We start from the raw sequence: 27,162 nt of genomic DNA, 5'->3' as shown, positions 1-27,162 counted from the left end.
ACGTGTAACCAGCTTTCTGTTCTGCATAACCTAATAACCATCAAGGCTTTTAGGCACAGCTTTGGCAGGGACGCTGCACTGACACAGTTCTGTATAAAGTTCACCGGACATGTCCCTGTTTTACCCTATCAAAGCTATAAAAGCGGCAGTATTTAAAGAAAGTTCCAAAACGTCTTACTAGTAAAATAGCCCGCCCCCACCTCAAAACTCGGACTTGGCGCTCAGCGAGCTCTCGCGCGTTCCCTTTAACTCACCGCTGGTGGCTGCCGAGAGCCCGCCGTTATTTCTGCAGAAGAGACGCATCATGGTGCCGCGGAACTTCTCCGCCCCGAAGAGGTATACCAGGGGGTCCATGGCCCCGTTCAGGCAGGTGAGGGAGGAGGCCAGGCGGTTGGCCAGGCTGAGACCCCTGCGCGCCTGGCAGGAGATGTCGGGGTGGCTGTAGTAGATGAAGATGGCTCTGATGGCGTGGTAAGGCAGGAAGCACACCACGTAGATGAGCATGACCAGGCCGATGGTGCGCAGGGCCCTCAGCTTGAGGGCCGGCTCCAGCCGGGAGCCTTTCCGCAGGCTGTGGATGATGAGCAGGTAGCAGGACAGGGTGACCAGGAACGGCGGGGTGAACGCCACGCCCAGGGAGACGAGCGCGCGGCGCGAGGCCTTCTCCCTGTACAGCTGCAGGCACACCGTCACGCCGTCCACCTCCGCCGTCTGGTGAGTGACCAGCAGGGGCGCCATGGCCACGGTGACCAGGGCCCACAGGCAGAAGCTGGCGATGTGCGCGTAGCGGGCGCGGCGGACCTTCAGCGACCGCACGGCGTGCACCACGGCGAGGTAGCGGTCCCCCGCCACGCAGGCCAAGAAGTACAGGCTGGCGTACATGTTGACGTAGAAGAGGAAGCCGGCCAGCCGGCACGGCACCTCCCCGAAGGGCCAGTGGCCCCCGGTGAGGTGGTACGTGGCCCTCAGAGGCAGGATGATCACGTAGGACAGGTCGGCGACGGCCAGGTGCAGCAGGAAGACGTTGGCGGGGGAGGAGGTGCCCCTCTGGCGAGAGAAGATCCACAGCGCCAGGCCGTTCCCGTTCAGCGCCAGAAGGAACACCAGGACGTAGTAGCCTCCAAACAGCATGTTCTCCATGGCGTCATCCCCCGCCAGACAGGCTTCTGAAGACCCGTTGGACAGCAGGGTGGGACCTTCCAACGTACTGGACTCCATTGTCTTGTAAGGCTGAGGAGATAGAAAGACATATAGATAAATTAATAAGGTCTGATTTATGCTGGGGTTGCATGCACCAAGACCTGCTCATATACATATACTGTAAGTACAAATCAGGCATCTGTTATACATAACTTGATGCAGGTTCAGAAGCCAGTTCATTATTTAGTTTTGTTAATGAATTGTGAATATTATTGTTACAGAATTTCAACAATACAATGCTGTGCAGTGTAGAGAACGTGTTTTAGGTAACTGGTGAAAGACGCTGTAATTTATAACCTGGCATTTGAGTCTGTGAAAAAGGCTCCCTTGAGACAAAAATGAATGTTAATTTGCAATCTCCCCGAGTCAGGAAATCATACTTCTCTATCCGCCCACACCATTCCACACGCACGCATGCGCACGCACGCACGCACACACACACACACACACAGATAAGGACAAGAGGTGGGAAGAGTGGTTGTCATGTGGTAGCAGAAATGTATACAACTGTCAGTATATGTGCTATTGTGTATTTGTCAAACTTTTCCATCCGGACAGCTGCCCAATGCTTACTCCTACATCACCAGTCAGAAAACCTCTGTAAGAACCAACATGCAGCTATTTATGGTCTCCTGTTTTGTATAAGAAGGGACTGGCCTGACAGTCAGACAGGAGGGACACTAGCATGCATGTTGCCTCGAGAGCTCTCATTGATGTTGTTAAATAAATATATATTGTTGATATTCGCTCTACCCTTGTGGAAATTCAATTTTATACTAAAGTAAGGTTTCTAAAAAGATACCACAGTCACTCTGCCAGTCCCAAAAGCTAACAAGAGATGCCAGTGTGCACAGATGACCTTAGACAAGATGACTATACCTCCATGACCTTAATGAATCTGATCAGACAATACCACACCTGGGGCTCTATTATGATCCAGGTCATTTCAAATAGCTGATCTGCAAGCTCACAGCGTGCAGATGTAGATCAGCATTTGAAGTATTTAAAAATGTTTTTCAAAATAGTAGAGAAAAGGCAAAGAAGTTAAGGCATAAGGCATAAGACCTGGATCATAATAGAGCCCCAGGTCTTATACCACCAGTCCACATATACCTGAGACATAAGTCACCTGGTCCTATACCAACCCATATGTACCTGAGACCAGGGCAGGAATTTCAGGGAGGCCATGAAGGCCATGGCCGCCGTTGCCCCTCAGTTTGGCCATGTGCCCCTCAATGGCATGACCTGAGGCCACAGTGGCCTTAATGCCCCAGCTGACTGTACCACTTTCTCCTCTGTCTCTTTCTTGTCAATGTGTAGACACCAGTGTCTCTTTCTTGTCATGTAGACAACAGTGTCTTTTGTTGAGATTCTCAGCTATATCTTTATCCATGTCTTACCCCTTATCGCTATAAACTTCTTTGCCTTTTTTCTTTTTACTATTTTGAAAAACATTTTAAAATACATTGAAATGTTGTGAGCTTGTAGATCAGCTATTTGAAATATTAAAAAAATAATAATAAAGTAGTTAACAATGTCAAAAAGGTTTAGGGATAAGGGGTATTCTGGAGCTCATTGGAATGAGCTCCATAATGTGATTTTAACTTAACAGTTTGGTTTCTCAAATGCCATTCGACATAGAGTAACAATGTCATGGCGTCACTTGCATCCCCTAGTTCGCGGAAGTAATTTCTCTATGGAGAATAACATTGAGTCATCTTAAAATCGTCTCATATAAGCATTGTGGTCCAAACATATACAAACTGTCTCCACAATATTGTTGGGGAGGTGGCTCTGTAGTCAGTCACTAATATTTGATAGTCTACCTCTGGCGAAAATGTAACTAATTCGGCGACAGTAACATTAGCGTTTTCTCACCATCAGTTGTTTCTTCATATCCATATGAGTCAAACCGCTGAGATCATTTGTTTGTGTTTGGAACACAGTTCTTATATGACGCAATATGAAAAAAGTCTATGGGAATTCAGAATGGGGGGAAAAAACAGGAACCAAGTAGGATGTTTAAATGACGTCAAGCAGCTCTATTAACACTGACATTAACAGTCTAATAAAGAGTCCAGGTTTTTTAAACAATGAATACTGACTGGTGGATGATGTCAATGTGACAATTCTTCTCACTGTCTCTAATTAAATGTTGTCCTTTGTAAAGTTCAAAGCCATCATTTGGAAAAAGTAGAAAGTGAAGAAGGTAAGGAAGTAGACAAAAGTTCAGAGATGGCCATAGAAATAATAACAATAATTACACTTGACTTTTAAAGCAATTTTGGAAAATGGGTTATAAATTGCTCCATCTACGCCTTCCCTCTCAGCTTTCGTACTTACTATTTGATTTGTGCAGGGCTGAGATTCTTTTCACTTCAGATAGTCTACATTTCAAAATCATCCTTCACCCTTAAATTCAATTAATTATTTCAATGGACTAAACTTTGTTTTATTTGATGGCCTTCCTGCCCTAGCATTTGGCCTTTGTGCCCTAAAATAATTGACACCACCAAAGGCCAAATAGCCGTGCCCCTAAAACGATGAAATTCTAGGCCTGCCTGAGACACTAATTCATCTGGTCCTATACCAGTCCACATATACCTAAGACACTAAGGGCAGTATTTTGATTGTCTTAAGTACCAGCTCTTATGCCTTAACGTAAAGGCCTGTCCATACTGTTTCCGACCACCGAACTTATCGTCGGAGAGTTCCGAATTTCTGACGTGCAGCATTGAGAGTGACATCATTTTGTTGTTGAACCGGACCTTTCCGACGAAAAGTTTGGTGGTCGGAGACAGTTTGGACAAGTTAAGGCATAAGAGCTGGTACTTAAGACAATCAAAATAGAGCCCCCAATCAAAAAAGTCCCCTGGTCCTATACCAGCCCATATGTACCTGACGCTAATTCATCTTGTCCTACCAGTCCACATGTAGACTAATTCATCTGGTCCTACCAGTCCACATATAGACTAATTAATCTGGTCCTACCAGTCCACATTATAGACTAATTCATCTGGTCCTATACCAGTCCACATATAGACTAATTCATCTGGTCCTATACCAGTCCACATATAGACTAATTCATCTGGTCCTATACCAGTCCACATATAGACTAGCTAATTCATCTGGTCCTATACCAGTCCACATATAGACTAATTCATCTGGTCCTATACCAGTCCACATATAGACTAATGCATCTGGTTCTCATCCTCACCCTCAGAGGCAGCTGTGTGTCCAGACAACCATTATTAGAAGGCGGTTTGACTCCCCCTCGTGTCGCATTTAGTTCAAGGCCATGTAAACGGGGTCCGTTACTTGTGTGTAACTATCCATCTGTGACATGCAGTAGCCAGGGCAGCAAAGGTTACTTGCTTTTCTTTTTGCCTTTTCTTTTTGATTTTAAAACAAGTTATGAAAACAAACAGGCAGGCATTCTGAGGACATAACGTTATCTTGCATCGTTGATAACACTGCCTGCATGCATGCTTCCCTGAACTTTGCCCGCAAGATGCAAAATGTGATACTGTATTTTAACCACTTAAACCCTATATACTTCATTGGCCGGGGCCCCTCAGGGCTCTATACTTGTTCTGCTCCTTCTTTCCCTCTACACCAGACCTCTAATAGCCGATATATGAGTTCACAACGGGATGCTAGGATTCATTATTATTCTTTTCTTTGAAAGTGATTAGTTATATGTATTATTTCGTCATTTAATTACGTAACTCCTTGCATGTATTGCGTTACTTCCCAACCCTGGCAGTGACGCTTCTTGTTTAAATACTGTATGTGAAAAATGTGAGAGTAAGGAAGTATAATTTGTCTCCAGCTATGCCAAAACAATACATGTTGGGCTGATTTTGACTGAAAAGTGACCTCCATTCCAGTGAATTGCAGGAAATAACACCAATAGTGTTTGGAAAGGCACTCACTCCCAGTATTACAGCATTCTGGATAGGCTTACGTTTATCCATCCAACTGGGACAGCCATGTGACTGTGTACCACAAGGGGAGGGAAAGTGGACTGAGTTACTAGGGCCCAAGGTAGAGGGGCCTGGAATTATTTTATACTTGAGCTATTGAAAAATAGCAGATATACAAGCTCACTGCGAGCTTGTAGATCTGCTATTTTTGAAAAGTCATGAAAATGTGTGCAAATAATTTGAATATAGGCCTATGTATTTTTTAAGCGAACATTTGCAACTCGATTTTTGCAGACACTCTGTGCCGTGCTGTGAGCTTGTGTATCTGCTATTTTTCAATAGTGAAAGCACCCAGGGCCCAGAAGTTGGTGCGACACCCCTGCTGTGCACCACGTCTCTATTGTGTTGCAACTTGCAACAACACTAATCCTCAAGTACAACCCTTTGGCACACATTTTCTTGCAGTTATTCGGACCAATCATTTGATTACTCTTTGCCTCCCACCCCTTGAACAATCCCATGATAAATATTTGTTCAAAGCATAAGAAATCCGTACACGCCCCAAAACGAAATAAGAAGACCAGCTGCACCTCCTCTCAAACGCTCAAAACTCTTTCTAATTTCAGCATTCTACTATTTCTGTCTGTTCCCCAATAACCACGCAACCAACTCCACAATGAGTTTACTTATCTGTAATTTATTCAAAATCAAGTTTACCAATACAAATGTATAATTGATCAGAGTAACAGTTAAAGAGGAAACTGGTTCAGCACTGATTTGATATGAGCCATGGTATGTATGAAAAATAAAGAATCTAGAACACCTATCCTTTTGATCACTGAACACTTGACACTCTCTGGACACTTGACACTGGATTGTCAGTGTAAGAATTCTGAATTCATACATTTTGTACTGCATTTGTGTCTCTTCCGCATCAACTGCACAATAAAAGTTTAACTAGTCAATGATCGTTAACAGACTCGCTGGCTTTGAGACTCTAGGTCGGAGATAATGAAATGTTAAGAGAATCCAAGCACAACACAAGAAGAGGTGAGACGGGGGGCAAAATGTGTTTTTCCACAGACGATGGGACTGAGAGCGGGAGGGATCCAGGAGGACAGAAAAACATACAACGCACACTTAATTCAACAAACATAAAATGCTATTAGAGAAAAAGCTAGGCCAATTGTAGGACCTGACCCCCCCCCCCCCCCCACCCACCCACCCACCCCCCCAACCCCCACAAAAGCTGTGGAAACAATTGACAGTTGGCTGAAAACATCCTTTATCTGCCTGAGCCACAGCAGCCTTTCATCAGCACACTGTCCAGAGACCTGTGTCCCTAAAGGAGCCTGCCAGATGTAGCAGCAGGGGCGTCACAAGGGGTAGGAAAGTGGGACTGAGTTACCAGGGCCCAAGGTGGAGGGGCCCTAGTAACTTTAGCTATTGAAAAATAGCAGATATACAAGCTCACAGCGCGGCACCGAGTGCCGCGCTGCGAGCTTCTAGATCTGCTATTTTTGAAAAGTCGTGAAAATGTGTGCAAATCTTTAAATATGTATTTTTTAAGCGAACATTTGTAACTCAAGGGGGGGGGGGCTGGAACTAAATATTTTGAGATGGGGGTCCGTGGCCAAATTCATATCATTTTGGGGGTCCTTCACGTGAAAACGTTTCAGCATCACGGACATGGAAACATAGGTTTCTTGCACACATTTTTTCACGATTTTTCAAAAATAGCAGATCTACAAGTTCGCAGCGCGGCACTCGGTGCCGCGCTGTGAGCTTGTATATCTGCTATTTTTCAATAGTTAACATTCATGGGGGGCCCGCAGTGAATCCTTGTACCCAGGGCCCAGAGTTTGGTGTGACGCCCCTGTGTAGCAGCACCTCTTTTGTGTGTGTGTGTGTGTGTGTGTGTGTTTGTGCGTGCGTGCGTGTGTGCGTGTGCGTGCGTGCGTGCACGTGAGTGTGGGTAAACGACTAAACGCAACGCAAAGTGGAGCTGTGGGACTGACAAGGAAGGGCATTTCTCAGCCAGAGACCTGACTCCTACTCCTGGCAATTGGCATTAAAGGAGCAAAAGTCCCGGAAAGAAAAGCTTGCCGGTCTCCTCAGGGACAACAGACCGGGGGCAGCGCACTTGAATGCAAAAGCTCACCCAAATACCAAGCCACCCCACCCCACCGGGCTTAATCCTGAAGAGAGACAATCCCAGAATGCCTTCATCACGGTGATCTGGTTAGACTAATCTGTACAGGCATTCTCTTGTAAAGAGTGACAAAGAGGATTGCTCGCGTCTTGGTGTTGGGCTTTTCAGAGATTATTGAAAGTAGCTCATTGTGAGCAAATATGCAGTGCACACTGATGCTGTCAGCCCAGCAATGTTGCACATTCCCACAGAAACACTGACACGCAGGTGCAACCAAGCCACTGTGAGGTTCAGTAATGACACTGAAATAGCACTGTTCTCCATCAATGTGAATTCATCCATCTATCCTTGAATTAGAAGATGATGGTATTTGTATACTTTGTGAAATTATCTGAACACTAGAGGCAGGCATTTTCTTTTGAGGGATTATTAGAGGGAAGTTTTGTGGTGATAATGAAAATAATTATGATTGAAAGAAAGAAAACATTATCAAAAACAATGATAGATACATTTCTGATGCTGAATAAAAAAAGTGGTCGTTGAGAAATATATTCCACAATTAAAGATTTCCCTAACAAGGACTTTTTTTCCAAATTCCAAAATTACTGTACATCTATAAACAAATAAAGACAAGACTCACTGTTAAAGTTGTCACAAAACTGGTAAAAACTAAGCATTTATTAAGGAATACAATAAAATAAAGACTTACCCACCTCTGCAGAGCTTGTGAGTGCTTGAAGGTTAGCTTTCCTAGAGGAGGAGGAGGAGGAGTGCCTCAGTGGCTGCTGCAGACGGAGCAACAATTGGTGGAAGAGCAGAGGGGCAGTGCAGCCGCGCCTGAGCGATGCAAAGTGAAGGCTGGGAGTAGTGTGAACTGTGTGGCGCTCTGACAGGAGGAATGCTGTCCTATCACCCCCTTTTCTCTCTGTCAAGATGTTCCCGGGGAATGAGACTGTAGATCTTTTTGTGTCTCAACAAATTTGATAACAGAAAAAGGGACTCCCGATGGGAGCCGTCTCGTTTGAACCTTGACCCCGCCCTTTTCTTCTCCATCGCCGCTCCTCAGAGAACCACTTGTGCGCTACTACAATAGCCCCGAGTCAGACTAAGTGGCCACATTTTAGCGGCAGGGAGAAAAGAATGGCATGCCTCAGTCGCAATGAGTCGTTGGGTATGACTCCATGGAAACGGGGCCCGGCGGTGTACCGAACAAATGCTCTTAACATGAAGACCCCCAGACCCTCCTCCTCCTCCCCACCCCTATCACTTGATACAAGACTGGGTAGTTAATCGAGCAGTTTATGACTAAAAGTCTCAGAGATGATCCTTTAGAGACGGTCTGAAACAAAGTTCCAACGAGGGCCCCCCGTGCCCCCTTAGGAGAGCAAGAGAAAAACAAGGGGAAGGAGAAGGGGGGGCTTGATGGAAAGAGAGGCCCTTGTTGGTCTCTTGCCTCCTGGGGGCATCTTGAATTGGAATGCCCCAAATAATCAGCCACATAGCCATGAGACAGATGTGGCGTGTGTGTGTGTGTGTGTGTGTGTGTGTGTGTGTGTGTGTGTGTGTGTGTGTGTGTGTGTGTGTGTGCGTGCGCGCGTGTGCGTGCGTGTGTGTTGTGGTGGGGGGGTGTCAGACAGAGGATAATATTTCTTTCATACGTGGAGGTCCCAGCTGTGTGTTTTGGACACTTCTCTCCTGTCTCTCCACTATGGGCTGAAACATCGATATGCAAATGGTAATCTGTAGCCGTTCAATGGAGCCACTATGCAGGCAGAGCTGTGCAGATCACACTGCTCTGTTAATCTATTGCCAGCTACTAATTGGGATGGCCCCCACTTTTGTTACGCCTGAGTTATGCTCGGTTGCTCGCGGGTGTCGCGCACTGAAATCTACAAGCTCCATCAGCCACATAGCCACGGGCTGCGACACGTTGAGTGCTTGTAGATTGGCTAATTTTGATCAGGCTTTATGGTTCTTTGTCTGATTTGTGCGTCCCATCGCCCCACAGCAACAACATGGTGTGGCGTGACCGCCTGTCATCATAAATAAATATGTTATTCACATCCAGCTGATGTGAAGGCTGATTGAAAAACACTTTTTTCTGTCTGCTGAAGATTTTGATCAACAACCGAAGGTCTTGCCAACGGCTCCTCCTGTTACCAAATGAGCAGAGTTCCCCAAAAGGAACGGAGAAAAGGCTTTATTTGTCAGCATTGGCAGCAAAGAAAACGTCTCAACAAGGAATTCTTCATTAAATACAGTCATCATGTGGAAGAAATCTACATTTTCCATTGAATATTTCATTGTTTTAAGTCAGATAGAGCCAATACTCATTAGGCTACATCTTTTGGAGAACCTGTGTACATTTCTATTGAAATAGTTAAAGGACCATTTCACCTCTGGGACAACCAGATCTTATTTTATTGTTGTTTGAGACACGATCAACACAATCCTGAGTTATTTTTTGTGTTCAATCTGTGTTTTTAGATATTTTAGTATTTCAGCATGCTACAAAGCATCATATGATATGGTCCTTTAAAGACGCACAATTCTTTTAAGAAAACGCAAGAATTCTTGAAAAATCAATATCACATTATACATTATATACTGTGCAGTGCATATATAACTATACTTTAAACAACATGTACTTATCTATGCAGCAAGTGAGCTGCTCGCTCATTCTATATCCACTGTTTCCAATGAGAGCTTCTGCAGACCTCCATTCGGAGTGGAGCGAGATTGGAGGAACGCCCGCGAGACTACAGAAGCAGAAGGGTGCCAGATTAAAGGTTATTGGAGCATAGTTACAGTATGAGCATAGGCGGTGGACTGATTTAATGAGTTACAGAGATGAGAATATGGGACAACAAGCAGCAGGCAATATTTATAACCATGGGCAATTCTTTGTCCCGTTCCACGTGATAAGTGTAAAAGGACCTGTTCTATAAAATATATTAACTCTTTTTCAAGTTTGCAAGCCTTTGCAGTTGGAGCTATAGTAGCCTAGGCTGGTCCAGGCTTGTCTAATTACAGTACTTCAGTATACTTCCATCTAAGACTCAAATGTTGATGCGCTGGGCCCCGCTTTTCCTCTCCTTGAGGAACATGTTGACATAGGATGTTATGAGGTCGTCCATCTTATAGCCCTTTTAAAATGAAGACACAGAGAAATTAAGAACATAAATTAACAGTCCTCTCTTTACAGACCAAAACATACTTCAAAGACTTGACGGATTCAGTAGAACATGAGAATTTCTTACCAGTGACGTTTCGCAGAGGAATTTGTCCCCTTGGACTAAATTGCCCACCGTCATATGGAAGTAGGTGCTGCCACTGCACCAGTTAGCAATGCGGTTGAAGGGGTGAGTGGCCAACACCTCCTGCAGGAGAAAAAGAAGCTGTGCATAATTTCTTTAACTTTTTAAATATTTTCAACGACCATTCTTCATGGTGGTAGGCAGGAATTTGACCCCTGCACCACCCTTGATGCCTAGGAGCCATGCATCATTTCTGCTCTCTATAATTACTATTACTCATAATGAAAACATATCCATTAGGATGTTGAATGGAATATGGGAAGCTCTTACCTTGGTTTTAGGATGGATGACTGTGAATCCTTGCTTGCCAATAGAGATTCGTACAATGTCGGGGAACTTCGTTTCTGAAGTTTGCTGAAGAAAATCAGTCGTCACAAATGTGTATTTATTAGAGAGAAAGAGAAAGAGAGAGAGAGAGGTAGACAAAGAGACAGATGGTGTACTCTGCACTGTCACTGTCTTGCACTGAAAATAGCAGATCTACAAGCTCACAATGTGTCATGCTGTGATGCGTATTGAGCTTGTAGGTCTGCTATTTATGGTGTAAGACACCGGCGCACTAAATATAAAAACTAAATATAAATCAGGCCTTACCTTCACTTCAAAGAATGCACAGCCAAACGATGGCCACCGACAAACCACCTTCAAAAATGCGACCATGGTTTCCTCAACCGTCATGTCAGGCTGTTTGTTATAAGCGGCAACGATGTTCTGGAGATAAATATATAGAAATGTGGTCACAAAAATGCTATTCTGGAAATAAATATAGAAATCGGAAACATTAATATTCAACATCCGCTTTTGAGGTAGCGTATAATGTTCTCATCTCATAAACAGCATGTTTATTACTTTGAGTGAACTTCTGACCCATAGCCTATTACAGTGCAGTCATTGACTTGAGCCAGAAAACAAAGGAAGGAAAGTTGCTGTTTTTGTTCATATATGCAAATCGAGGGATCCTGCCCAGGTGAAAAAAGAATATATTTTTTATATACTTAAGTATATTTATTTCACATTAAGTATGTTAGGAGTATACTTGTACTTGGGTCCAAGCATATTTATAGTACATTTTTCCCAATTCATATTTAGTAAATTAGTAATAAATATGATGACAATGCACTATAATTATATTAAAAAAAAATACACTGTAAATCAACATAACTTAATTTGTAATTTAGTACATTTGTTGTAAGTACACTAAATATAAAATATATTTCTAATAGTCTGAAAATGTGTTTTTTAAAAGTGTATTCACATCATGTTTTCTTGTATTATAACTTAAATAGATATAATTAAAAATGTATTTTTGTTTATTATATTAGAAGTACTTTAAAAATATATTGATAGCAAGTTGTCCTTAACATGCATTTATTATAAAACACACTTAAGTTATAATGATCAAAAATATATTTTCAATAATTATATTTTAAGTATTTTAACAATATATTCATAACAAGTTGTCCTCAACATGCTTTTATTATAAGACATACTTAAGTTATAATAATCAAAAATATATTTTCAATCATTATATTTTAAGTAGTTTAACAATATATCCATAGTAAGTTGTCCTCAACATGTATTTATTTGAAGACATACTTAAGTTATAATGATCAAAGATATATTTTCAATAATTATATTTTAAGTATTTTAACAATATATTCATAACAAGTTGTCCTCAACATGCATTTATTATAAGACATACTTAAGTTATAATAATCAAAAATATATTTTCAATCATTATATTTGAAGTACTTTAACAATTTATTCATAGCCAGTTGTCCTCAACATGCATTTATTATAAGACATACTTAAGTTATAATAATCAAAAATATATTTTCTATCATTATATTTTAAGTAGTTTAACAATATATCCATAGTAAGTTGTCCTCAACATGTATTTATTTTAAGACATACTTAAGTTATAATGATCAAAGATATATTTTCAATCATTATATTTTAAGTAGTTTAACAATATATTCATAACAAGTTGTCCTCAACATGTATTTATTATAAGACATACTTAAGTTATAATAATCAAAAATATAGTTTAAATTATTATATTTTGAGTATTTTAACAATATATTCATTGCAAGTTCTCCTCAACATGCATTCATTGTAAGTTATACTTAAAATATATATAATATTTTATTATTATATTTTAAGTACTTTATCTACCGGTATATATTATAATTTATCAATATACTAGTAAGTTCTCCTTCACATACATTTGTTGTCAGATATACTACATATATTAATTAACAGTATATTCGTAACAAGTCATGCACTTAGGTGCATTCTAATATACCAGGGGTCAGCAACACTTTTGACATGAAGTGCCATGTTGTATTTCCTTGATTGTCAGTGTGCCATATCAATATTACGTTTAATTATGACACCAAATCAAAATGTAACATTTCCAACTTTGATTGTCCATAATATATAACCTTTATTATTTTTCTTTGGAGATATTTGCTTTCATATCAGTATGTAATGATCGTTAGACTCCCACTCCACTCACTGTCCCCAGCCACAGTTAGGAGTTTGAATGAATATATAATTTGTATACTTCAGATGTCAGTGGCCTTAATTTAAAAACCTTTATTTGAAATATTTAAATTCAAAGAAAACTCCTTTCTCACACATATGCCAGTGTGCCAATTGTAAAAGAATAAGGAAGAGGCAAACATTTCAAAATAGCTGATCTACAAGCTTACAATGTGAGGCATTGTGAGCTTGGAGATCTGCTATTTTCACAATCTGTGGAACAGAGTCAGACTAAATGTAATGCCTCATCAACTCCTACAATTCCACAGGCTTATCAGGGAGTGGGGTCCACTTCCCAGTTCATTTATTTGTTTGTATTCATTATTTTATTATTTATATTTATTTAATAATAAGAATAAGAATACATTTTATAAATATAGCACTTAACATTTGAAACAAATCTCAAAGTGTATCAACGCAATGAAAGAATACAGATGTCTGTGACAGAATGTTAATAATGTTCATGTCTCTAAACTAAAGTTTGGTTGATAAATGCCATAGTGAACTACAAGTCCCAGGATGCAAGATTGCCCATGTGACAGAAAGGGGACATGTGATTGGTTGGGCTGCGCTGCACGATAGGAAGCGACGTCCGGAAGTGACGTCTTCCTGAGATTTATTTTGAATTTAGCGTAGCGGGCGCGCTAACGTACATACCGGACCGGGTACGCTGAACTACCAACTACGCTCCTCTCGCAGTAAAGTATTTAAACCTTTATATATAATATTACCTCTATGGATTGAACGAGCAGGACTAAAACCAAAAACGGCTGTATTCCCCGAATCCCGATCTATTTCCTGGAATGAATACACTCCCAGGAGACTGAGGGGTAGCAACAGAAGTAAGTACAGTACATTGTTTATTCCTCCCTTCATTCTTTTTACCGGACTAAAATGTGCTTGTTTCAACCAGTGAGTCTAGATATTATACCTTTATGGTTATCTACATGTGCTGGGGGGTCACATGAGTGTTGATTGCTGTCTGTTGTTTATGTAAAAAAATGAGTAGAACTCAATGCTAATGCTAGCAAACTGATAACGTTTGCCAATGTTAGTCATATTTTAGTTCAGTGGTTTTAAACCAGTGGTCCAGGGACCATCAGTCATTGAATGAATAATATACACAGTATGTGTGTCTTTCAATGCTAATCTAGTATGTTTCAATTAAATGATTTTGCTGTACATTGTGGTGGCTGGTTTTAACTAACAAGCATCAGCAGTGAATATTATAAAGTGTGAATGTTAATGTACAGTTCTTCAGTGAAAATAAGTGTCACAACGGTTCCTAAAGGCAGTTGTCAGTTGTCATGGATCTGATCTCTCATAAAGATGAACATGTTTTACTTTGAAAGCCTCAAGAATGTGTTGCTAGTACCCTTGTAAGTTTATTGGATATTTTTGTGTGGGACAATGTCTTGCATAGATATACCTCATATTAGTGTAACTAAATAAATGCACCCATAGTTGCATTTATTTAGTTGTACACTAGTTTTCTTGTGTAGACTCTAGTCTTAGTAATAGGTCTTAGTAATTGGTGTTGTTTATTGATAAATTAGTCTCAACTTGAACATAATTCTGAGTGGTATTATAAAGTCTTAAATGTTTAAAATCTGACTCTGCTAAAGCTGCAGTGTAATATTGTCTAGGCATAACAGTAAAGTACAATATGTCTATGTTGTCAGAATATTTAGAGCAGTGGTTCTCAACCTTTTCAGGCTGCATATTTCTCATATATTGTATGAGCTGTTTGACATGCATTGTCTAGCGGTCTAGCCCACAGCATGCTACTGCTTAAAGTTACTTGTTTATATGTTTTGTCAAGTGACCTCACTGTGGAATGAACAGCTCCTAGAGAGTGAGCCGCATGTATGTAAAGTATGGAATTCAATTTTTTTTCCCTTTAAAATATACAGAGAATTTAACATTTTGAAATGTAAAATTATGTGTAGGAAGCCGAGTTCCAGTAGGACCCCCAGTCCCAGTAGAATACTGATATCAAGCATCCTAACTGCAAACCTCCGCCCCACTGGAACCCCAAATGTGAGCACCTCAAGAGGGAAACGACAGAGCCGGTCCACTGGAACCTGTTGTAAGTTCAAATCTCTTATTCCCTTCAAAATGTAGTTGTATTTTCTAATCAGTCTGTTCCTTTTGATTGCATGCACACAACGGGCATTGATGGGGGGCTGTTCACTCAATACACCATTTTAGCATTTCCTTCCTTTGACTTTTATCATACTCAGGTTGGCATGGTTGCAGTTGGCAGTTCACTAGACCTGTACCTGGAGGATGATAGTGTTCCTCACGGTGTCCAATCTTGGGACATGGCAAGAGGTCCTTCCGAGCCTGCATTTTTTGATGTTCTAATCTATATGGTAAAGTTGACTTTTATTTTCTCACTCAAAATGTCCATGAACTTTCCTTTTGTCGTTCTAACTTTAAATGCTGTTTGGCAAAAAAGTTTGATGTGTGATGTACACAAGTAGAAGCATGCCACAGAAAATTGAGAAGGGATCACATCATTTTCAGCAAAGAATCCTCAATATGCATGCAGCAATATTGTGGTCAGTTCTATACATAATCATGCAATTTCTTGTATCATTTGGCCGTGTGTTTAGCTTGTAGTACAACTCTCCACCCTAAAGGCCCATTCCCACTGGGCCAGATAACAGATATCTGGAGATATTTCTCCAGATATTTTTCCATGCAAAGTGGATGGTAGATGCAGATAAAAAAGAATATTTGCCACAGATACTTTTATATGTGGCAAATATTTTTTTTAATCTGTATCTACCATCCACTTTGCATGGAAAAATATCAGATATCTGTTATCTGGCCCAGTGGGAATGGGCCTTAAGACCAGCTGCTACCACAAATGCTTAATCAGGTTTAGATCAGACAGTTATGATGGCCAATCCATTAGTTTGTTATCAAATCTGTTCTTGGATTTGACTCAGTTCTTTTTAAATATAAAGCTTTTTAAAGCATGTCTGACTCATAAGGTTTCATATTGTAAAAAGCAAGCTAGCATTACAAATTATTAAATTGCTTCTTGTCATTTATTTTTAGGGACACCAAAGAAGAACTGTGATAGTCATACAGGACGGCTAAATCTCAATATTCTGATGGCCTGAAAATCCGACGGCACGGAGATCCGATGTCCCAGAGAGAGAGAGCGAGAGAGAGGTCCGGTCCAGAATTATAATCTAGCATTTTGAGTTGGAAACATGGAGAATGCACAGGCTTGATCATATTTATATTTAGGCTTTATAATAAAATGTTGCTTTTTATATAAATAAGCAAATTAAGAATTACCATGGGTGATTTGAGGAGCCCGACTGTCACACATGACGATGACCCACAGTGCATGCATTCAGCGGCAGCAGGCTGAAAATGTATCTCTCTCTTTCTCTAAGGCCATCGGAAAATCACCACACACTCATACAGGACAGCCACCAGAAGGAGGAGGGATGGCTCTATCGAAGTGGTTCACAGAAGCTTGTGATCGAGGTAGAAACATGGTAGCACTTGAGAACCAACAGTACAATGGGGCAACAGCCCCAATAGGCAAAATGTAATCGCCACAGTCTTGTATAACACAAGAGTGCACGTTTTAAATTATTGTCGAGTCAAACAGGTTGTGCTTTTTGTGTTCAGAATATTTAAGTTCCTCATGTAATGTGCCCATGCATAGACTGTTCTAAAATAATTGTTTACAAGAGGGATATTTCACTTTCAAACTTGGGAGTTATTTTAAGGTCTACTCACGCTTTTGTGAGCACCCCATGCAGATTTTAAGTTGCTTGATTCAGTATTTAGATATTTCATATTCATTTTATTTTAATCAATTATTGTATTTAATGTATTTATTTTTTCCCTAAAAAGAATTGGAATTGTTCCTGTACATTTCTCATGTACTGAGGCATACCCCCAAAGTGCTAGAAGGCATTGAATTTCTGTCTGTCCACTGAATGCTGCTCGCCATTTCTTCTGTAGTGTAAAAAAATATGCAAATCAAAATGCATTTCTCGCACTGACAATTCAGTGGTGCTCGGGTCGTGCTGCAAATGACGTTTTGGACAGTTTGATATGTGACTTGGCTCGTTAGATCAGATTGGTGCATTCAGACAGACACATCTTTATAAATCAGATTTGAAACCACCTCTGGATGTGGTTTGTAAAAATCGGATTTCATGTGCCCTGCAAGTGACCTGTCTGCATTTAGACTATTTTAAGCAAATCAGATTCCAATCTTGATATGACACATATTGGATTCAGGCTGGATTTGGCTGGCAGTGTAAATCAGGCCTTAGGCAAGTGACCTTTGTAATTTGTGATTCATGTGTTATTAAGCACTTAACTATTTGTCTGTCTGTCTGTCTGTCTGTCTGTCTGTCTGTCTGTCTGTCTGTCTGTCTGTCTGTCTGTCTCCCTATCGGATGTGCAGGGCCAGATATCTCCCTCTAGATCCGACCTGCTGGTACAAATCTACCTCCCAAACTCAAATGTGCAAGTGCCGAGGACCAAGTTTGAACGTCTCAACAGGTCCAAAGTGTCTATTCACCCAGGAGCTCTGCCAACTGGTCTTTGGGAGAGATGTCCTCAGAAACTCAAACCTCACAGGAAAGAGCCCAGAGGGAAAACCACCCAAGTCCCAACTGGACCAAAGATTGGTCGAAGCTGTGATAGGTAAGTGTACAGAATCAAATACCCCAAATATATTATCCAGTAGTCTGACTTTTAGAGACACTAGGCCCTCTGGACTCACCACACCTAGCTCGGCTGCTGGGAAGTGTAGCCTGCTCTATTGGCATGCACAGGACACAATATATGAAAAATAATCGTCACTGTTCGAATGCCTATGGCATCATTGGTGATGACGTAATCATAATTTTGGTCAAACAGTGTCACTGAACATCACAACATAATTACTGTGACTTGTATACAGTATATCTGGTGTTGGGAAGAAACCAACTACGGTATATCATATGTCAACAATATTACCTTTTTTGGGATATGAAAATAAAATGTTTTTACTGCCTCATCAGACTTGGTATGGTGACTTAATACCTAGTTGAAATTGTCTTTATATTATCTCTTTACCCAAATACAGCTCAAGTAGTTAGGAGTGTTTTATTTATTTATTATTATTATTATTTATTTTTTACCATTAATTTTGTCCATTGATTAGAATGACAAAATCAGACGGGGAGACATTTCTAGTGTTGGATGGTTTGACCTTCAATTTATGCTTGACAGGGACAACATATTAGGACTACACTGGATGTTAGGTTGGGTCACATGGCCAAAACCTTTAACATTTGGAGAAGCTGTACTGTATGTCTAATGTTGGACTACCTCATTCACTGAAATGGTCACTGACCTTGCTTATTCATTAAATGTCTTGCAGAAACGGTGAGGGCGGAATTCAACACCACAACAGTGTCAGAGTTTCGAGGTGCAATAAGAAGTGCAACAACTGAACAAACCCACAAGCTGGCCAAAGGCCTACACAACTTATCTCAAGCCTTGCCTTAATCTGTAAGCCATTTTTCATTGAATCATTTGTACTTTTTTTGTTACTGATGTTACAATGTTTAGTTTTTCTACAAAGTCCTAAATCTTTGGCAGCGCTAGAGTTTTTTCTGCACTTTTGTTACTGATGTTACTACTGTAAAAGAAAAGAAATATTGTAATTGCACTATACCTATGTTCTTTGCACTAGAGCACTGTTTAAGGTCTGTTTGCTGACTTGCACTGCAAGCACTTTGTGTTAAAATTGAAAATAAATGACAAACCTTGTCAAAGAGTTGTACACAAGTTCCTGCCACATGCATCTGGTTATGTTTAATATCTGTTTTGAATGATTAAAAAGGTAGAAATTTGCTGATTGAATGTAATGTTACCAATATTACTGTATAGAAGGTGTAGCAAATGCAGTGTCAGTATATTTTAAGTAAATTATGTTTTACAAACTGCTTCCAGTATATTAAGTATTAATATACTTGAAGTGCACTAGCAGTATAGCACTAAAAAGTAAACTGCAGACTAGTATATTAAGTACTAATACATTTGTAGTACGATAATAGTAAATTACTAAAAAGTATACTTGAAATCAGTATTTTTAATTAACTAACAATATATTTTAAGTGTATTAGTATTTAGTTTATTTAGTATATTTTAAATGTATTTTTTGTATACTCAATATGTACTCGATACACATCCAAAAAATACACTTTAATTGTATTTTTTATATACTTGATATGTACTCGATACACATCTAAAAAATACACTTTAAATGTATTTTTTGTATACTTTATAAGTACTTGATACACATCTAAAAATACACTTTAAATGTATTTTTTTGTTTCATAAAAATGCTACTTAAGTACAACTTAAGTATAATACAAAGAAGTATATTTAATATATTTATAGAAAATATATTAAATATATTTCTTTTTCACCTGGGTGCTGAATGTATAATTCGTCAGGCGGACAAAACAAGCCTTAAAGCCTGATTCATACTTAGTCACACAACGCTCCCGCGCGTAGAAAATAGCAGACCTACAAACTCCCAATATGTTGTGTGACAAAGCATACATTTGGCTTACTGTAGAGTCTGATCGGACAGGACACGTTTTGTAGTTTTGTAAAATGGACTGTTTGTGCAGTCTACGTACAAAGCAGAGCAGTTTGCAGCGCCCATTGATTTGATTTGATTTACAGTACAGTTTTGGTAAAAGAAATACAAGTACCGGTAATCACAATATAACTTGGATGAACACATAAAAGCATAATGAAAAACCTTTTTCCAATATAGTCCAGCAACATACATTAAAATAAAGTCCAATAAACATACATATCACCAATGAATTAAATAACACTGAAAACAGCCTAAAATCCCTAACAAATATCAAACCATAAAATCACAAATTAGAGTGCACTAGCCTGTAGCTTTTCCCATAACAGTCTTTTTTCCATGCTGTTTTTATGGGACAGTTTAGATTGAGACTCATTCCAAAGAGAAATACCCTTATAATGTCCTTTTCTCTTAAAGGGATATTTCACTTTCAAAAACACTTTTTGTCATTTTATCGTCTAATAAGGCTTTTGGGAACACCCAGGACAGTTTTTGAATTTCTTCATTCAGTATTTAGATATTTGATATTCATTTCCCCCATTTTGCCCCCTTCCAGGACCTTCCTATACAAACCCATTATAACTTCAAACTCCATTTTAACCATGATAGATTCAATGAAAACAACGGTACTTTTTTCTGTTGACACCCTCTGAATATGTGAGCAGGCCGTGTTTTTTCGGTAACTTTTTTCATTTATTTTTTATAATCTTTTATTGTATTTAATAATTTTCATTTCCCCAAAGAATTAATAGAAATCAATGAAAATTGTTATCGAAAAAACAGGGCCTGCTCACGTATTCAGAGGGTGTCAGGAGTCACCAGAAAAAAATAGGTGTTTTAATTGAATCTATCATGGTTAAAATGGAGTTTGAAGTTATAATGGGTTTGTATAGGAAGGTCCTGGAAGGGGGAAGATCGGGGGAAATGAATATCAAATATCTAAATACTGAATGAAGAAATTCAAAAACTGTCCTGGGTGTTCCCAAAAGCCTGATTAGACGATAAAATGACAAAACATTGTTTTGAAAGACTAGAGCTTCGGCCCACTACACAGCCCTCACATCTAGAGTTCAGGCCACTATGTGGTGGCCCTCACACCTGTACGCCGATCAGATCAATACGCCCATACTGTACATGGAGATCTCTTTATTTGTCAGTCCCTGTCTTCACTGAAATTCATAACAATTACAAAAACTAGCCCTCCAGTTCTTAAAACGCATCTGATCGGTAGACTTCTTTACCTTCTTCCACTCGTTCTCAGACATGGCCTTCAGCTGGTCGTTGGGGACCAGCTCCTTAAGTATCTTTGGAATCATGACAAACTGGTTCTTGTCGTTGTTGGACTTGATCCTGAAGAGCAGGGCGCCCAGTTTGACCATGTCCTCCTTGGAGCAGACGTGATAGCCTCTTAGGTACTTAGGCAGCTCCTGGTGAAGATGATGTGAGATGAAGAAACAACTTAGAGCGGTGGTTCTTAAACGTTTTCATTTGAATTTGTTCTTAATCCTTGTACTGGACTTCACTGATGAACTGAGTGTACCTGAGGGTAATGGAAGATTAGATCAGCCTCCAGATCTCTTCCAGGGAAAACATTCAACCACAGCTTCCTCATGAAGAATACGGTGTAAGAAGTCATGCTTACTGCCACACCTACAGACAGTCAGACACACACACACACACACACACACACACACACACACACACACACACACACACACACACACACACACACACACACACACACAAATATATGCACAAAGACGTTTGTTAAAGGTCAGTGCTCAGAGCCGTGGTGAGTAACAATGGCACCCCAGTTAGATAATTCTTATCTCACCATCTTTACCCCTCTTGGCTCTCTGGGACCAGTCAGTGATCAGTCTCAGACTATCAAAGAAGTAGTCTGGATCATTCAGACTCAGAACCTACAGGGAGCACAATGGCAAAATTGTTTACAACCCAGGATGGCATTAACATTTTGATACAGCTCCAAGGCTATTATGATCTTGAATCACAAGATGCTGATGTTTAATGGGTGACCTTGTCTTGCGCTTTGACAAAGATGCTGTAGCCGTCCGCCGACACCAGATTGAGTTTCCTGGCAATGGTCTGGATGAGATCTCTGATCTTGGTGCTGGTGGCCACCTCAAAGATCTGAGGAAGGACACAATACCATTATAAAGAAGCAAACGGCACAATCTTTTTACTTTTTTGTCAGCACTTGGAAGAGTATTTGACCTGGTAGCTGCCTTGAAACTTGAAACAGTTAATAGGGATGCAAGTGATGTATTGTTAAAATAAGTGTTAAATAAAATAACTGTATATTTCAAAAGCATTCATTGCTATAGAGTTGTTTGTTCATGTAACAGGGATCCCCCCCTCTCTTTGACTCTTAAAGGGCCTACACCATGCTTTTAAAACTATATTTTTTGTATAAATATATGCTCAAAATTGAGTCTTAGACAGGTTTTAACCCTCAACAAACACTCTGACCATTCTTTTTGTTTGTTCTAGCTCTACTATAATGAGGCTCTCCAGCTGCAATTTGAAAAAAAAAAGGTTTTTTGAAAAAAAAAAAGTTTCTGAAAAAAAAAGTTTTTTGAAAAAAAAAGTTTTTGAAAAAAAAAGTTTTTTGAAAAAAAAATTTGAAAAAAAAATTTTTTGAAAAAAAATTTAAAAAAAATTTTTTTTGAAAAAAAAAGTTTTGAAAAAAAAATTGAAAAAATTTTTTTTTTTTTTTTTTTTTTTTTTGACTGAAAAAAAAAAACCGGGAAACGCGTGTGACGTCACATGCGTCAACTCTCAGAACAGCACTGTTCTGAGAACCCGTGGAAAGCTTTTCATCTCTGTCTTCCCAAAACCAGAGAAAGACACAATGTACAGAAATAGGACTTTGTGAGGATAGAAGGTGCCAGTGGGACCCCAAAAAAAGGTTTTAAAATAGAAAAAGTGAAAATTCATGGTGTAGGTCCTTTAAGTAAAACATAAAATAAAAGTTAATGCCGGGATACCAATTTCATCCAATCAGGTGAGAGAATGCAAGTAAAATTGAAAGTGATGAAAACAATGAGCAGACAAAAATGGAACTGGAAAGTGTAAAATTGAAGCTCATAAATCATCATTGTGGGGTTCCATCTCCTGATTGGATGAAACTGCTATTCCGACCTAAAACAATAATAATTCCTGAACAAACACTATAAACTCTTGACTTGATTACAATTGGAATATAGAGCTTTAAACCTTTGTAAAAAAACGTTTATTTATTTGTTTATTTGTATATCACTTACAACACCTGTAAGAGTTTAGTTAGGAGGACTCTGTTAAAAGTGTGAAAGAGAGACATTTATCTTTATAGAGCGATATCATGACATGGTGGCTGTACCTCGTCTGTGTCGTTGGGGAAGTGGATTTTGTGGAAGATTTGGGTGCTGTTCTGTTTGATGGCGTCCACCTCCACCTGGTGGGGCGGCAGTTTCCTGGGCTCCATCCTAAGCCCCACCGAGACACCACAGATTTAAATACATCAATGATCATCTATCTATAAATGCGACAAATCTCTGTCTGTTTGTTTGTTTGTTTGTAATCCGCGTATCTCGAGAACCGTTCATCCCACCGGCTTCAGATTCGGCACGCGCGTTCCCCGCCGCCGCGCGGAGTGCAGTGCCGGGCCTCGACCCGACCCGACTCGCGGTTTTCCGAAACCGGCGCGAAACGTTCGGAATCTCCTTATGCAGAGCTGATTGTTGACATCAGACTGTTCCGGAGGAAATCGGCGCAAGCGCTGACTCATTGTGAGCTGATTGTTGACATCAGACTGTTCCGGAGGAAATCGGCGCAAGCGCTGACTCATTGTGACATCACTTCATAAAAGGCTCTGACATCACGTACGCCACATGAGTCAACAAAAAATCTCTGTGAATGTGTATGTATGTATGTAATCCGCGTATCTCGAGAACCGTTCTTCCCACCGGCACGCGCGTCTGACATCAGAGTTTTCAGCAACCGGTACTGTGTGTGCAGAGATCTCCATATAAACGGGTCCTATGACAACAGGTATATTGGGGTTTGCATTAAAGGGTGGGGCATTCATGGGGTCTGCTCCAAAAAAGAAAAATAAAATAAAAGAAACAAAGACAAACATAAGACAAGCAACAAAGCGTGGGACTGGGAGGATGACTTGAATGATGCAGATTTAAGCAGGCTGCGTATTCTGCTTAAAGAAGAAACAAACAAAAAGCGACAGAGATCTCATATATGGGCATAAAATGGACGCAGATAAACAGATATCTCCATATATGGCATATATGGGCATAAAATGGACGCAGAATCACAAAGATCTCCATATAAGGGCATAAAGGGACACAGACAGACAGATACAGAGATCTCCATATATGGGCATAAAATGGACGCAAATAGACAGATATCTCCATATATGGGCATATATGGGCATAAAATGGACCCAGAACTATATCTGCAGTGATCTCCATAATGTTATATACATAAAATGGACGCCGACATAAAATGGACGCAAATAGACAGATATCTCCATATATGGGCATATATGGGCATAAAATGGACCCAGAACTATATCTGTCTGCAGTGATCTCCATATATGTTATATACATAAAATGGACGCCGACAGATAGATACAGATATCTCCATATATGGGCATAAATGGACACAGGCAAACAGATGGTCAAAACGGGTCCTATGACAACAGGTATAATGGGGTTTGCATTAAAGGGCGGGGCATTCATTCCCTATTTACATCGTTCCCGAGTTGGCCAGGTCGCTGACTAGACGCTGGGCCGCCCGAACCAGCTTCTAGTATCATTAATGCACCTGAATTCTGTTAACTTGTGCATTTCTCAAAATGAGTTGGAGCAAAACTTGACACTGCACTGTTACGAAAAGTGACTTCTGAAAACACAAGAAATCATCGTGGCCATGGTCTTGTTTACTTCACGGTGTTGTTGACTTCGCCCTGGCTACTCGCCAGGGGGAAGAGAGCACGCTGCCGTCATGCTCGTGCAGCATTTGCAGCTCCGTCAATTCACTAACATCCCTGCAGGCCTCGGCCCGTTCACTGACGCTGTGGAGACACCCCCTCACATGATGCACCGCTCTGCAATTAACTGCCACATGTACGCAGGCCTGGGTGATCACACTGGGACTCAGTGTTTGTGTGTCTGTGTTGCTTTGCATACTGTACCTCAGTGAGCCTTGCAGCCGCTGCAGGCAGTCGGAGGCCAGGGGCTCTCGGCGGCGTGACTCCAGGAAGCGCTGAGTGTGCTTGAGAAGCGCCTGGCTTGGCGGGAAGAGTCCGCAACACAGCCACAACAGCTGCCAGCCCTGATCCATGCTGAACCTGTAGAGAGATGCATTCAACACGTGTGTGATGTGTTTGTGATGGGGTCAGTTTTGTAACTGCATGTTTTTATGTTTTATTTTACAAGTGGCATGTACATGTTTGAGTTGGTGTGACGATTTTTATTTTGGTACACAATAGGGCATTCACGAATAGTGATTTTTAGTATTAGAATTATTCGACCTCAAAGTATTCGAATAGTCGAATATTCGACAGGACTGGCCAAACTGTCAAATATTAAGTACAACGCCTCGCGTTGCGAAGCGTTGTGAGCATGTAGATCAGCTATTTTCACAATATGTATCTGCGGAACCGAGAAAACATTAAATGTAATACCTACAATTCCAAGTGCTTGTCAGGGTGGGGGTCCCCAGTTCATATATGTTTATTTTGGGGGTCACTGCCTAAAAAGGTTTGAGAACCCCTGGTATAGAGCATTAACAAATTCATACACCAGGGGCATCGATAAACTCATTCTTATGACTACCTATCTAGACAAGCTTTATAAACTAAATATGTTTTAAAGAGAAAACAATAAAAAAAATTAAATAAGCGAATATTCGACGTCGGTGAACAACGTCGAATAGTGACTTTGATATTCGAATATTCGAATATTTGGTTAATGCCCTGGTACACAATATGTACGTATTCTGTTACTGCCCCAAGAACAGTATCCCACGGCAACAATGTATCAACAGGGCAATTAGCCGGAAGCTGTGCTCCAGGTTAAGCGTACACAGGGGACAGAGACGCCACTGAACGCACAGCACGCCACCGAGAACGCCAGGGAAACGTGGGAACAAGTGATTGTTAATGAGCTGGAGTAGGAGATAGATGGAGTCTTCATGTCCCCCACTGTGCCTCTATTACTACATGCATCCCTGTTGGCTTAGAAATTCAAGCTTTTTCTTCTGTGTCGGCCCCATTTGTGTCCCTCTCAACCTTTTGTCCTACTGTCTCTACAGCAAAGATAAATAATTGAAGGGGAGTGAATGGCTCACTTTGAGCCTGTCTTTCTAACGTGCTGCGCTATGAGCTTGTAGATCTGCTATTTTAGAAAAATCATGAAAATGTGTGCAAATCCTGAATGTATTTATTTGCAAATCATTGCTTCTGGGAGTTCCTGGAACAAAGTCTTTTCAGATGGGGGTTCGCGGCCAAATACATATAATTCTGGGGGTCCTTGACATGAAAAATGTTGAGCACCACTGATATAGAAATATAAGTCTTTCAGAAAACTGTTAGGATTTAGAAGACATTGTGTAGAATCGGCCTCTATTGACAGCAGTGTATCACGTAGTGCCAGCGTACCGGTTGTTATTGCTGGTCATCTGCTTTATGATCTGGCAGTAGATCTCGTCTCGGAGCATCTTGTCCTGAGTGGCCGGCCCAAAGATCTGGTCGGTGAGCTCCAGAGAGCTCTGCATCTGCTTGGTGGGGTAATCTCCCATGTACTTCAGGATCGGTACGCAGCAGTCACGGAAGAACAACTATTCTGACTTTGTAAGCATTGCACAATAATTTAAAACATATAGCAATATTAATAGAAAATGAATAATTTACCTATAAAAACATTGCAAACTATTAATACATGCATTATGCATACTGTATAAACTATAAGAAGACTATAACGACATTCCATCCCAAATCCATGTATGCCTGTAAGAGGTACAGTTGAACATACCTCAGTACTGTTGGGAAGAAACCTTGTATCTCCAAGTTTCAAATGTGTACGTTTTTACGCAAAGTAAAGCCCTGCTTCATCATACAAGACTGTAGCACAAGACTAGTAAAAATAGAAGATCTACAAGCACACAATACCTCTCGGTGCAAGGTGTTGTGTGCTTGTAGATCGTCTATTTTCACTTTTTTTAAATAAATGCAAAACGAAAGGTTTTGGACATACGAGGTTCCAACCGACAACAACGATATGTATGTCCCATCTCCTGACCTGGCTACAACCAACTCCAGCAAGAGCCTTTCTTAATGTACCTGCACATCCTCTGTGCCTGCACCAT

General features: G+C 40.4%; 2 protein-coding genes across 2 annotated transcripts in view; both read right to left on the bottom strand.

Moving 5' to 3' along the window:
- Window positions 1–201: 201 nt before the first annotated feature.
- Window positions 202–1,218, bottom strand: gpr17 (G protein-coupled receptor 17; the record flags this gene model as incomplete). Its single annotated transcript, XM_080725591.1, has 1 exon — window positions 202–1,218. One exon carries the CDS (start codon window positions 1,216–1,218, stop codon window positions 202–204), a length of 1,017 nt encoding a protein of 338 aa, XP_080581717.1.
- A 9,119-nt stretch (window positions 1,219–10,337) lies between these two features.
- Window positions 10,338–27,162, bottom strand: part of myo7ba (myosin VIIBa) — a gene marked incomplete at its 3' end in the record, with an annotated part of 45,842 nt that continues 29,017 nt past the window's right edge. Inside the window, exons 36-46 of the mRNA XM_080727319.1 lie at window positions 26,456–26,598; window positions 24,989–25,144; window positions 23,159–23,264; window positions 21,817–21,930; window positions 21,614–21,701; window positions 21,320–21,429; window positions 21,021–21,206; window positions 11,190–11,306; window positions 10,866–10,949; window positions 10,539–10,658; window positions 10,338–10,424 (exon numbers count right to left, since the gene is read on the bottom strand). Coding sequence (XP_080583445.1) covers window positions 10,338–10,424; window positions 10,539–10,658; window positions 10,866–10,949; window positions 11,190–11,306; window positions 21,021–21,206; window positions 21,320–21,429; window positions 21,614–21,701; window positions 21,817–21,930; window positions 23,159–23,264; window positions 24,989–25,144; window positions 26,456–26,598 — 1,311 coding nt within the window. The remainder of the gene's footprint in view (window positions 10,425–10,538; window positions 10,659–10,865; window positions 10,950–11,189; window positions 11,307–21,020; window positions 21,207–21,319; window positions 21,430–21,613; window positions 21,702–21,816; window positions 21,931–23,158; window positions 23,265–24,988; window positions 25,145–26,455; window positions 26,599–27,162) is intronic.

This window comes from Nannobrachium achirus (genome assembly GCF_963921795.1).
Source record: "Nannobrachium achirus genome assembly, chromosome: 1".
Classification (NCBI taxonomy): domain Eukaryota; kingdom Metazoa; phylum Chordata; class Actinopteri; order Myctophiformes; family Myctophidae; genus Nannobrachium; species Nannobrachium achirus.
This window is presented reverse-complemented; position numbering and strand designations above follow the sequence as displayed.